We start from the raw sequence: 14,513 nt of genomic DNA on the forward strand, positions 1-14,513 counted from the left end.
CAATATTATTTTGTACTACTAATATACCAACTCAATATTTAATATTTTTATGACAGTAAAATATCGCGACAAGAATCGAAGTTATTAACTTTGTAGTTTGTTGTAAGAGCTTAACTATGAATTTTTATACAGCTATTTAACATAATATAATTGCGACTTATGAGTGTTTAATGTAATACTATGATGGAAGGTAACAGAGAATCTGATATTGGATAAAATGACTTTTCATTTATTTTTTTCCAATGATTCTGGGTTTATACTTGCATCCATTCTATCGATAAACTTATATGATGTAATTTTAAATATTTTACATCTACTGACTACCATTTTGCGCCAATTTGCAAGTGACTCAATGTCTCAATTCAACATTAAATACCCACTTCACTAAGAGTACAGTTTTGTATATTTATTTTATGAGCAATTATTTGGAAGTCATTATCATCTTTTTGATTTTTCTAAATTTTGTTTATTAACTAACCTGACTAAGTTTTCAAATTATTAATCGAAATTCTAATAATGAAACGACTAATGCAAAGTACCTATAAAACGTTTAAATAGCGAATATCTGAGAAGTCTTGTAAGTTGTAAAGAATACTTTTATTTTATATTCCGATACGCTTACTTGAATAAATGAGTATTAAAGTATTCCAAATACGTATTCGATTACACTTAAAAAAAATATATTTTGCATAAATATTCGAATACTATAAAAAGTATTTGAGTACCTACTATATAAGACTATATTGTTCTACTTTTTTAACTTGGAAATTAACGTGAGTCAATCATATTTCATTTAAAGAGCATAACTATTTTCTATAACTTATAATGTGCCCGATTTTTAATAGAAAAAATTGTTTTGTCAGAAATATTTATAAGCTATTTTTTGAGTTCAAAAAAAGTATTTTTTAATGAATAAAAAAAATAAAGAATACGTATTCGAATAATTTTTTCAAAAAGTTTTTAAAATTTAATTTGTATCTAAAGTATTTGAATACAATTATTCCAATACTTTACAAGACTTTATCTGAGATTATTTGATATGATATAATATATCAGATATATGAATATATAATATTCAACTAAAAACCATCCCAACAATAATTAAATTTTGTAAAATATGTTGTAGGGATTTACATTTTTATGAGCTATAAATAAATACATTTTATACTTTCGATGTTTATGAGAGTAAATTTTAACCTCAAAAGTCAAAACTATAAATTGACATTAAAATACAGAACTTTTTTTTTTTTTGAAATCATCATAACTTACAAAAATTTGATTATACAAATTATTCATGATTATCTATCTCTTTTAAGCTAAAAGCTTGTGTTAGAGATAGAGAGTAATACAGTCTTAGATAATAATTATAAACATATATAAGTATATAACAAATTGAAAAACAAACAAACAAAAGGAAACCAGTATATACAAATAGTAATCAAATTAAATACAGCAGTAGATTTTAAAATATTTTAAATTATTTGAGAGAACAACCAATTATACACTAACTTTTTTAGCATTATTTTCAGACAGCTGAATATTTTTTTTATATTGACATGGCATAGAGTTAAAAAACACAGGTCCTAAATAGTTGACAAAAGATTGACCAAAAGATTTGTATGGGTAATCAATTGGTATATTATACCGTCTATTTTCTATTTTGTCCACAATATTTTGACCGTCAAGGCCTTTATTGAAATGTTTAAAGGTGAACAGAATATAAAATTTTTTATATAAAAATTTAACAGGTAAGACACCAAACTCTCTATAATTTATGCGAGGTAGAACTGATAAGGAATGTTTATTTAAGCAAATTCTAATTATTTTATTCTGATTAATTTGTATTTGATTTTAAAAAACAATCAGCCGATCCTCCCCAAATTAATAAACCATATTGAAGTATGGATTGGTACAACGCAAAATAAACTACACGCATTGTGTGTTTTGGTACCAGATCTTTTAATTTATAGAATTTATAGGTTACCTGACGTAACTTTCCTACCAAATTATGAATGTGGAGATTCCAGCGTAAATTATTATCAAAAATGATACCTAAGTACGCGTAGGTACTTGAAACTTCTTTAATAGTTAAGCAAATACTTAAGTCACTACAACTCTTACCATCGTTACATCTATGTATTTTAATGTGATTAAGTGTTTGGAAACTTTTGTAAATTGAAAGGGTCATAAACATTGATTTATTTTCGTTAGGCGTCAGATTCCTGTCACATAGGATTCGGTATATATTATTTAATCCAACAGTTGCTTTATGATGAACGCCGGTCCAAGTTTTATCGATAAAAAGCAAGCAGGTATCGTCAGCGTAAGAGACCACCAAACCATCAATAATTAAATCACTTACTGCGTTGATATATAATAAAAATAAAATTGGACCTAAAACGCTACCTTGAGGGACTCCATATCCAATTGAACCTACCTGACCAGTAATGTCATTGCTCCTGACCATTTGTTTTCTGTTCATTAGGTAGCTTTTAGACCAATTAAAGCTATGATTATTAATACCGAAGTTCGGAAAAATTTGAAATAAAATGTTATGATTGACAGTATCAAATGCCTTAGTTAAGTCCAGGAATACGGCAATTACTTTATTACTGTTATCTAATTCTCTATAAATAAATTGAGTTGTTTGATATAAAGCATCTTTAGTACCTATATCTGATCTAAAACCAAATTGGTTTTTTGATAAGAGTTTGTTGGCTTCTAGAAACGAAATTAATCTTTGTTTAATAATTTTTTCAAATATTTTCGCAAAATTAGTAAGCAAAGATATAGGCCTATAGTTATTAAAATTTTTTTTATCTCCAGTTTTGTAAATAGGTTTGATCACTGCTAGTTTAAGACTATCCGGAAATATACCTTGCTGTATACTCATATTGAAAATGTATACAAGCGGATCTGTAACAAGTTCGATAATATATTTTAATAACTTGCAGGTAATCCTATCATGACCAGCGGCTGTGTCATCTTTAAAGTTATTTACAATGTTGATAATCTCAGAGTTAACTATCTTTTCAGAAAAGGAATTATCAAAAGAAAGGTTATCATTAGCATTAATAGTTTAATTATTCAGAACATAATCAGCTTTCTCTGCTAATTTCTTTCCTATGTTAATAAAAAAGTTGTTAAAAATGTTTGAAACCACCGTTGGATCTTTGCTAGTATCAAATTGTTGGCCGTTGTTAATAATAGTTTAAATAGTATCCTTATTAATGTTTTTGTATATACAATCTTTCCAGTTAGTATTTATGTCTTAGACAAATAACTGAAGCTCTTTGGTATATGATCAACAACGCACTGCATAAAGACTTACAAATACTAAAAGTCAACGAACTAAAAACTAACTGCAAACAAATTTAATTTCAAACGCTCCGCTCTAACCAAAATCCTCTAATCTCTCGTATGTCATCTATCACCATTCACCATCGCTAACAACCAGAAGATCAAACGAAAATGGCCACGTGACGCTCTCAAATTATAATCGATTAATGCAAATATACATACATAAAAAAACTAGCTAAAAACATACTGTTGATGAATGATTTCCCTACTCACGCCCAACAAGCCAATATAAAATACAGTGGTTGCCGCTTATAGTGTTTACTGGTTATAAGAATCATCCGCTTTTAGTGATAAAAAATGTCAGGAACGGAACAAACAGCCGTCTTCAGTGCATTTTTCGCCGCGTACTGTGATCAGGTTTTCGGTTATAGTGATCAGAAATAATCATGTCAGAAATGGCAGAAGACCGAGTACCTGCAGTAACCAGGAGTGAAGTATTCAATGCAATTAATACACCGAGAAGAGCTATTGAAGAGCATGACATAGGCACAAATTACTTTGATACGTTGAACAACTTAGAGCACATTATGATGGTTTCCATACCAAAAAAACAGGGGCAAATTACCGACTTTTTTAAAAGAACCTACGTTTTAAATTTTATACCTATGTGTGTATATTTTACTTATTAATTTTTAAATTTAAATTTAATTAATACTACTGTATTTTGATATTTTGCACTGTCATTTTAATGTTTTGTACAAAATAAAATATGTATTTAAAAAAATTTTCGTTATTTTTTCGATATTTTTTTAGTCGCCACTTATAGTGATTTCCGGTTATAGTGATCAAAATACTCTCGGACGGATATGATCATTATAAGCGGCAACCACTGTACATGTTACTACATTTACTTATCGTAGGTACCTTACTTTTTTTAGATATTGTAAATAAAGTTTCAATTAATAAAAGTACAAAATATATTATAGAATTATATAGTTACATTAACTAGTATTAGGTACACTATTACATATTTTGTTTCGTGAATAATTTGGTTGGACTATATTTTAAAATCAAAATGTTTCTCTAGGTTTTAACATAATAATATAGTAACCTATCGCACAATATTACATAATAACATAATTATAACTGAAGCTCATCCGTGAAATTATACGTCTCGAAGGAAGCGTTTTGGCATGATAATAACTAATAAGTAATTTTTGTTATGAGCAAGTATACCTATCTACTTTATATTATAGTAATTTCGTAATTACCGGAGATTAGCGTACCAGAGGACATTGACGACGTTAGCCTGAGTTAGACGAATATCTTTCAGAAAAACTTAAATTTTTACAAGCGATACGGTTTTGAATTGCAAGAGCAGTTGTTGATTAAATGTAATCGTTTTGCAAAATTATTTTAGACCGTAAAAATTATTACGTGATCAATGTAGAACGGTCATTCTTCGTCGTGTTCACGTAGACAAAAGAATTAAAACCACCATACAATTACCGAAGAAAATACATCATTGTCATTGAATGTTTGTTTTAACAGACAACGGTACCACGGGCACCTGTGTGATAATAATAATTAATGATTATATAGTAATTATAATACCTAACGAGTAACGGTTGAACATCATTTAATTAGGTATCTACCGAAAATGTGTGAAAACGGTCCCACGTCGGATGGGAACGAATATAAATATTTTTCTATCAAATTTTCACTTTTTTCCTCCCACCTTTGACGAACGACCGGACACTCGTGCCTCCGGGTCGCTAAAATGCGCACTGCGGACATTAAAGCATCTGCAGATTGTTTGAAAATGAAATATTATGTACAGAATAAAAACTCTAATCTATTCCCACTTTCTCTGCAGCGCGGCCACTTTTGTTTTTGCCACTCCCTTCGCCTCGGATGCGCTCGATTGATAATAATAATATTATGGAAATACATAGGTACCGGAAAATTTGACATCATTGCAATTAAATCGCGTTGATTGGTTATTATATTATGGTATCGACCTGCACCGCTTTAAAATTAATAATATAATAAATTGCGGAAAATATTTTATCACATTACACTCGCGATATAACCTTTAGCTGCAAATGTCTGATTGGTTGTATTATTTTCAGGTCGGGTTTCCAAGGATGGGCCCAAACGCCGTCTCCTTATCAGCCATAATCACCATCGTCGCCATCACATCCGTTGCCACAGCCAATGGTGAGTAAAACAAACCAAGTATCGTCAAATATAGACGCGCTGGAAAATAAAATTATGTTTCGTTTCGTAACGAAAAAAATAATCTAATTTTTGTTACAAATGCTTTTACCGGAACATGTCGTACATAAGATCTCGTATTTATAGTAATATATTCTGAACAGCAAACCTCCGAAAAGTGCACATTGTCGAGGAACTCGCATAAATATATTATAAAGCGTCTCATTATTCGTCGACCCATTTCCACTTTCATAGGGTTATTATTGTATCCGTGTAGACCGTGTAATGTAGATAGATCTAAATCGAGCGCGATCGCACACACTGTATACAACAGACCTGTACATATATAAATTTTAAAGAATTCGTTTTAATTTCCGATTCTATACTTATAATAATATGTGTATATATGTGTATACTTTTGTACCTGTAGCCGGTATATAAATAATAAATTATACGGACTTATTTTTCGAAACAACTTCGAAGACGTCGTATACAGTTTAATTATTTATTCGCCGCATCTGCAACATATTGTGTAAATAATATATTATGGTTGTCGACACGTCGTTATATATTATCTATTATGCAAAATGGGTCTAATTTTGTACTTCACTTATTAGAGATTTACGTAGCTTATAATAGATATCGGATTTATCATAATATGGTAAACTGTCATTAGTGTGCACGAAATACCTATCATAACCAGCGGTAGGAATTGTTTATAAAAAAAAAAAAATTGGTAAATTTACGTAAGAATATTTTTTTAAGTTTAGATTTTTTAGTACCTATGAAATATAAGCACTAAACAGGGTAGACGGTAGTTGCCAGTCAGTATAATGTATTTTATTTATATGAATCGATATCTATCGTTAGATTCAAGAATATTATCTGCACATCAATTTGTTCCAATATTTTATTATTTAATACATAAAATAGTGTATATATGAGCCTAAATGTAAAAATCTGAAAAATGTAATCTTAAATAATATTTTTCATTATAAATTTAGATCGGTTTTCAAAAGATAAAATGCTTTATTATTATAGTAGAAACGATTTATGATGGGAATGTTTGTTATAAAATAATACCCATTTGCAGTTCACTTTACTTTTCTTATAAGTTTTTTTATTTAATTTTGTTACAAATTTAAATGATAATTTTTTCTATAGAGTTATCAGTAAATGGATATATTTTTATGATTATGTATACTTATTATAGGTGTATAATTAGTGATATTTAAAGTACATGTACATATTAAATTCATATACAGTAAAACTTCCGTTAACGGTCACCTCTATGTAACGGTCAATTTTGTTGGTCCCGTCGAGTGTTTTCCTAGTGTTGTCCTACCTCTGTAGGGCGGGCACCTCTAAATAGCAGTCATTACTTACAGTCCCTTCGGTGACCGTTATATGGAAGTTCTACTGTATTATATTTCCCATAGCTATAATATCATGTTTTACATTTTATATTATTGATCCACATAATATGTGTTTTAACTTTCAACACGTCAAAATTGATTTAATAATAATATATTTTTAAATAATCGGATGAGGTCATTCCCTTAATTTTAACCCATAGAAGAGTAGGATAATATTTTACAAAAGCTAGTCGCAATTTTGCCGCTCGTCTTAAACAAAATCAGAAATGACGTCGCACTGACGTCGTAACATATTGACATGCAATCTATGCAATGTTGTTAAAAATACTTTTTAAAAGTATTTCAAATAGGTATTTAAATACTTCAGTTAAAAAGTATTAAAATATTTATTTAAATACCTTTGCTAATAAGTATTTAAATACAAATACAAATATATTCAAAAAGTATTTCAAATACTTCTAAATACATTTTTTTTTAGCTTTGTTATTTTCAGGTTCTTAATTCTTAAAACTAATTATTTGTTTAATGTAATAATGTGTATTAAATATGGTCAGTACCCACGACAAGATTAGTCTAGTGAGTAATGACTATAGTGACTAATGTAAAACGATTAACGAATAACGAGTGTGGGATACTGGGACGCAGGGTGTCGTGCTACGGTACTATAAAATATAAATAGCCAAATATACGGTAAACCGTATTGGAAATTGAAATCGATAAGATATAACAGGGACGCTGTGTATCATCTATATGTTATTTTACATGTTCCCCGTTACAGATCCACCCCCCGCCGGCCTGATAATTGATAAGCTTTCAATCGCCAATACGGGAAATTTTATTTTTACCGTTATATGTTTAAATTATATTGTTTGTCGATAACAATATTTATAATCATCACATCGTCTCGTCGATGCAATTTCTTCAAAGTCGAAAAACCAAACTAAAAATCTTGTTCGAAAGGTTTTTGTATTTAATATTTTTAAATACAAAATATAATAATAAGTATTTGAAATACAGAAAAAGTATTTAAAAACTAATATTTAAATATTTAACAAGTATGAATCTATGCAATCTGCAAATAATAATAGGTATATTACGATATATATACATGTATATTATATACGATGTTTCGTATAATAGAACGACGGTATGCGTAACACGCCCAGGAAAATTCACCTAACTACGTAGGTAATATTTTATTAGTTTTTATTAACGAACTGATCCGGTCCGCTGCAATGTATGTTTTCCGGCTATAAGCAGATATCGTTCTACATTAATTACGTGGCGATTTTATCATCCTATTCTTCGGTTTTAATTTATACAAATTATAGGTACGAGAAATGCCGTCAACGATTATTACGGTGGCATTAAATTTAATTGCAAAGCTAAATATTTGAATAATAACATAATGTATTAATATATACGCGTCGTTTATTCTTTCTACAAGCATTATAAGTCGAAATGCTCCAATGATTTGGCGTTGTTGATATGAATAATAATATTATGTATACTATTATAGTTTAATGTTGTGTTATCTAAACTTACTTGATATAACGTTGCGACTTAATATTTCCTTTTACTGGATCGTCATCGTCGATCATTGATAGATCTCGTATTTGCTTGCATTTAGAATACTTTCTTTTGATGTATTTTATGAAATAGTTGCAAAAATTGTGGTAATATATTTTGACATAATAATTATTATATATTGTAAGCATAATATTATATACTATACATGTACGTGGCATTTCAACAATAAACAAATAGAAAAGTAATTTCGTTATTAAAGTATATGATGCAGTGTATAATGTATTATAATTATTGTATATTCTGTATTAACATTAAACTACAGTGAAGTTTTATAATTTATTTAAGAGAACGGAACAACCATTTTTTAATTAAGCATAATATTAAACATTTCATTAAATAATTCTATCGATAAAGCTCATAACTATATTTACTGAATTCACTTATTCACAATTGGCTAATGATTAGTATAATTAATATAATACTACATCCAAATTAATTTTTTTAAATTTTTAAGTAATTAAAGTACTCCGCGTTTATTATAATTGAAATTACATTGTGTTTTCATGATATGACGGTGGACTGCGTGAAAGGTAAACCAAGACCGGATACAGTGAATTTAGGAACAAAATATCCACAAGCGTGTTCAACACATTGACTATTTTACATAACATATTATTATTAATAACAAAATTGCTGGCACTTAATAAATCAATTATATACTATCCATTTAAATAATAAAAAAAATGAATGTACATATCTTGGGTGTTGGATGTAAAATATTAATCCTATAAAACGATTTTGTTAATTTCATATTAAGTCCAGTTTGGTAATGATTATAATTTTCTAAAGAGTTAGAAACAGAGGAGTCATCACTCATCCTTTCATATAATAGACTCAAATAATTAAATCATCAAAATCCATATAACGACAATGACTTGCATTGTGTATATTTGGAAAAAATCGTCTTTTGATTCAAACAAAGCACTGCAGTGGTGTGAATTCTGCACATTACCAGACAATATGACCAGACTTGTTTTTCGTCGTAATATCATAGTATAAAGACACCTAGATGCCTATATAGTATAAAAACAAAGACACGGCGTATAGTATGGTTTTATTTCTAATTTAAAAACATATCCGAAGTCTTAACATTATGTATATAGACATATATCTGTACATAGTATATTATGCGATTCCTCCGCGAACTAATATGCGATATGCGCCCGGGGTTATGTAAATATATTATTTTGACGGATTACTTTTCGATTTTAAATAAATTCGATATCGATTTGATATCCAACTGTGGATTTTCCACAAACAATCGGATAATCCTGCACGGAACAGGTACATCCGCCGTAGCAGGAATTTAATTTTCGTTTTTATAAAGCTTCATTGGAAAGTGTGTCATTTTTATGTACAGAAAACAGTAAATTACATTTTCGTACGCATTCTCTTGTGCATGTTATAATTTGTTTTACATGGTTTTTGTTAGACGTTTCTCATTAAATAATCTATATATATATTATATATATATATAAAAATTAATGTTCTCTGGAAATTCAATATATTTTTTCATCGTTCAATTATGACGAAGAAAAAATCACTACGGGTGGTGGGACTATACGCATTTTATATCTATACAGTTGAACCTGACGGAAATCGTATCGCTTATACCCGTGGAGATTAAATCGCTTTAACGATTTTAAACGGACCACGATGTAGACGTTAATTATTTCGTGAGTTAACATATTGTAATAAAATATGCGTAATATAATAAACGCGTTTCGAAATAATGAAATTCAATTTTCAATTAAAATAATTTCGATGACACTTATTTCAACTCCGAATTGTTATATTATTAAATCTTGAAGCCAGTTTGACGTTAATTTTTCTATATTTCAGCTTTCGAAGATGGTACCTATATTAAAATAACTCGCGTAGTAACACTGGTGACCAAATGTTTTACTGTCTTCTCGATTTCGGTTGATCATCACAGAGGTCGGAATTATTTTTCAGATTGTTTGTCTCAGCGAATAAGCGAATGCCTACACGCGCGTCTCGGCCGTGTTAAAAAATGCGTTATTGTTTACACGTGTTGAAACAGTTTTTATTATAACACAAAATAATAATAATAAATCTCATTAGCTATGCAACACAATTGGAAACGCAGGAAAGTTAAATCTACCATCATTATAATATGAACACAGGGTCACTCGAATTCGACGTTACAAAATATTGGAAATTTCGTAAAAAAAACTGACAAATTTACCTATTTCTCTTGTATTGTTGCACAGAATTTGAACGACCCCGACGTATTAGTACATTATAATAATATAATGCGTGTGAACATATTATTAATAATATGTAAAAGTAATTTACCTGCAAGTCGGCGGGAATAATATAACGTATACGCGTGTGCCTTTATAACCGTTATGCAAACGAATCGAGATTATAATATAAATAATAATATGCGTTCAATGACTTGTTGCATAAGCCGTAAATCGGGAGGACTAAAGTGGCTAAGTAATCCAAAAATACGAATATATTCCCCAACCATTTAAGGAGTTTGAACGAGTATAATTAATTCATTATAAGTTTTAACATTTTGGAGAAGTGGATTAAAGTACCGACATTTTGTACGATATTTTTCTACCACTCCACTGGTCCGAGCTTTAAATATTTATTAGTTGATAGCTAATTAAACTGCACTTGTTCAAAAATTAATTTGTAGATCGAACTTCACAAAGAAATATTTTGCATAGACATAGGAAATTAATAATATGTATAGTCATTCAAAAAAGTAAATCCTTAAAAAATGTTATTTCGTAATGAATTGATGTTATCTAAAAAATTCTTTCAAGGAGTATAATTGTATAAACGTTAATATATTTTGAAAAAATGAGCCATTGCCTTAAAAAAAATCACCTTTTAATCATTGTTGTTTAAATTGTCAATTAAAATGATTTTATTAATATAATAGTTTTCTACTATGATTCAGTTTTGTCCATAGTAGTAGTATAGTAGCAATAGTTCACTTTAAGAGACAATGTTAGAGCCTGTTAGGATGTAGAGTCAAAACACCCCTACGTCCCTGTACTCAAAAATCGATTTAAGGAGCCCCCAAAAATATATGGTTCTGATCGCACCAATGTATGACGAGTAACGCCTTGTTATAATAGAAGATAATAATATATAATTTAATGACGAATACGCCATGTAGCACCAAAAATACTATTCTTATTGTTATATAGTAGTGTAGGATATGACGTATTTGTAACTATACAGTAAACGTAATTGTTAAATTTCCACAAGAATAATAATAAGGTAAAATAATATGTAGACCGCTTTCGACGTTTGAACTTGTATTGAAGAATATAAAATTGCCAAATCGACAGTAAACATTATAATATACCTTTAAGCGAAACCGTGGATGACAGGTACCACTCTTACTATTATCGCTGTATGAAAAATCAATCAGGTGCAGGGCCGTAGAATGTTATGTGACGTGCAGGCCAACGTATGTAATGTATACCTATATAATATATAAGTATATGTATTTATATATAAGATAGTATAATGGTCATTTGCGACGAAAACGTTCCGGTTTCGATACCGGACAAATTAAGTGTTTAAACGTCCAACTCGGATCGCGCGGTGCTGTCTGAAATCGTCTGCGCACGAAGGTTTAATTGTCCGATGTTTATACGGAGCCTGCGGGCGGTGAGTTGTATATGTAGACGTCCTATCCGACCCAGATAACGCACTTGGTATAATTTCTAGGTTACAGGTACGCGGGAGACGGTATGGTTATCAACCCGTAACCAGGTGACCGCGGGTGGATGCTTTGCGTTGTGGATATGTATAATAAACTGGTGTGTACATTATGGTAATCGATTCCACCGTGGCTAATGGCGGATCTGGATGGGAAATCGGTCAGGCCGTACTATACAACTATATACCTATGTGCAGGGTATACTAATAATATATGGATCGTAATGCGAGTTGTGTATTGGAAAAGAAAATTCGAAACAATGACATTGAATTATAAATGCAGATTTTTGGCTACCTATTGAAAATTGGACCTGAACTGACGGCGTTTACTCAATTACGATTCGCCTCTGTTGTAAATCATCTATCCAATTGTGTGGACATAATAATAGATCATTGCGGATACATACCATAATAATAATATTATAATGACACCGTATAATAATAATAACAATAATAATAGTATGTATTTTGTGTTAGTCCCTGAATTATATATTATTATTTAAATCGATGGAATTAGAATTTTTGTTCGCTTAGTATAATTACAAGAGAAAAATGTTGCTTCCACGAAAAATTTTATTTCCGTTAAAAATGCATTGCAACGTGTTCGCATTTAATTTGGTATTATTTTATAACCTATAATAGATACCCTAGTACACACAAATTACTGTTAAAAGCCCCGTGCTGAAAGTCTCACCAATTATTATTGTACTATCATAAATCATAATATATGCTCGAGTATATATAATATTATAATATAATATCATCAGTTTTATTGTAAGTTTCTTGGTCCAGCACGTCCCAAATTACAAACAAAGCAACAATAATAGGTATACATACATGATACCTATACATGGAGTATCATCATTTAATGAAAACTATTCAGTTTTCCACTTGTATTTCGTACTTCGCACACAATGTAATAATAATATATACGTTTGCGCATGTGTGTGTTTACTTTCCAAACACTTTACTTTCGATTTCAGTGGACATTCATACAGTAGCTATTAGTTTCATGTGTTTTCGTTCGTTTCATTAGACAATTGCGTCTTATTTCCCTATGGAATATACCAAAGACCCGTTTTTTTCTATTTGGCGTAAGAAACACAATGCAAACCAATTAAATGCCATGTAAAATATTGAAATAGTTATGGCCTTATTATAAGACGTGTATAATATAATATATCGTGTCCCTCAAAATTGATAAAATATATAGCTACTTACAATGGAAAAATAATAATCATTAGATGTTTCTTTCAAACGTCGATGAATCTCTGCACGTGATACATATTATTACAGCTGTAGTAGACTATTATTAAATATATATTATGTGTCCGAAAGGCTTTTCTCTGCTTTATAACACATATAGAGTGTATAATTTATATACGCGTCAAACTGTTTGTAATGCGATATACAGCTATAATACTATAGTATATGCACAACTGCAGTAGATGCACTAACGACACAAACTAAATTAAAAATACATTTTATAATAATAACAGTATATAAAATGCAAATGGAATTTTGAACGAGACTTGATGACCAAGTTTTTCTCTTTGCGAATTCTGAATGCATGCTCAATGCGAGTACATAGCTTCTGTTCACGATCTCCGTTATTGTTTAATATATTTATGAAGGTACGATGTTTTATACTCTATATTTCTGAACACGAAACATCAATAGAATTTTGTTTTTTTTAATAATTTATTATAATATTATTATTATGTACCTATGAAATGTAAATCATTTTTTATTTATTTTTCAAACTTTTTAGATGCTTTCCGTTAAAATACTTAATTTATATAATAATATAATATACTGGCTGATTCTCCAGAAATTCACCGCTCCCCCCAAATCTGTACAATTTTTTTTTGAATAATTTGTTTATTTAAATTAAAATATCGGCCTGTTTAACAATTTACAGTAAAAAAAGTGTTTTATATTATTTTGAGTGTTTTGATCTATAAAATCATATTTTGGACCTATGGTTTATTAGTTATAAAATATTATAACTATTTAAACATTGGATCATTATTATTAATTTTACTATGTAAATAAAATATAGTTTATAAATTATTTTCATAGGTTCGTTAAATGGTTCACTCGGTATACATTCACATAGTTAAATTTTAGTAATATATCTATCGCAGTTTGTTATTTAAAATTAATTAAGCGCAAAAAACTTTTTAAACATCTTAACGTACTCTTTAATCCTTATAATGATAAACGCACGCCGTGTGGTCATTGGTGTCACTATAAAGATTATAAGAAAACTTACTAAAAATGTATTGAACCTACATTGCGTATAATAAAAGTTTAGAA

At 29.4% G+C, this 14,513-nt stretch overlaps 1 protein-coding gene across 1 annotated transcript in view; it reads left to right on the forward strand.

Annotated features, from left to right (window-relative positions):
* LOC100168329 (cadherin-89D) overlaps positions 1-14,513 on the forward strand; it is a 90,618-nt gene that overhangs the window by 13,587 nt on the left and 62,518 nt on the right. The window contains exon 2 of the mRNA XM_001943842.5: positions 5,433-5,520. Within this exon, the coding sequence (XP_001943877.2) occupies positions 5,448-5,520 (73 nt within the window). The 5' untranslated portion in view covers positions 5,433-5,447. The remainder of the gene's footprint in view (positions 1-5,432; positions 5,521-14,513) is intronic.

This window comes from Acyrthosiphon pisum, chromosome A2, assembly GCF_005508785.2.
Source record: "Acyrthosiphon pisum isolate AL4f chromosome A2, pea_aphid_22Mar2018_4r6ur, whole genome shotgun sequence".
Taxonomy (NCBI): domain Eukaryota; kingdom Metazoa; phylum Arthropoda; class Insecta; order Hemiptera; family Aphididae; genus Acyrthosiphon; species Acyrthosiphon pisum.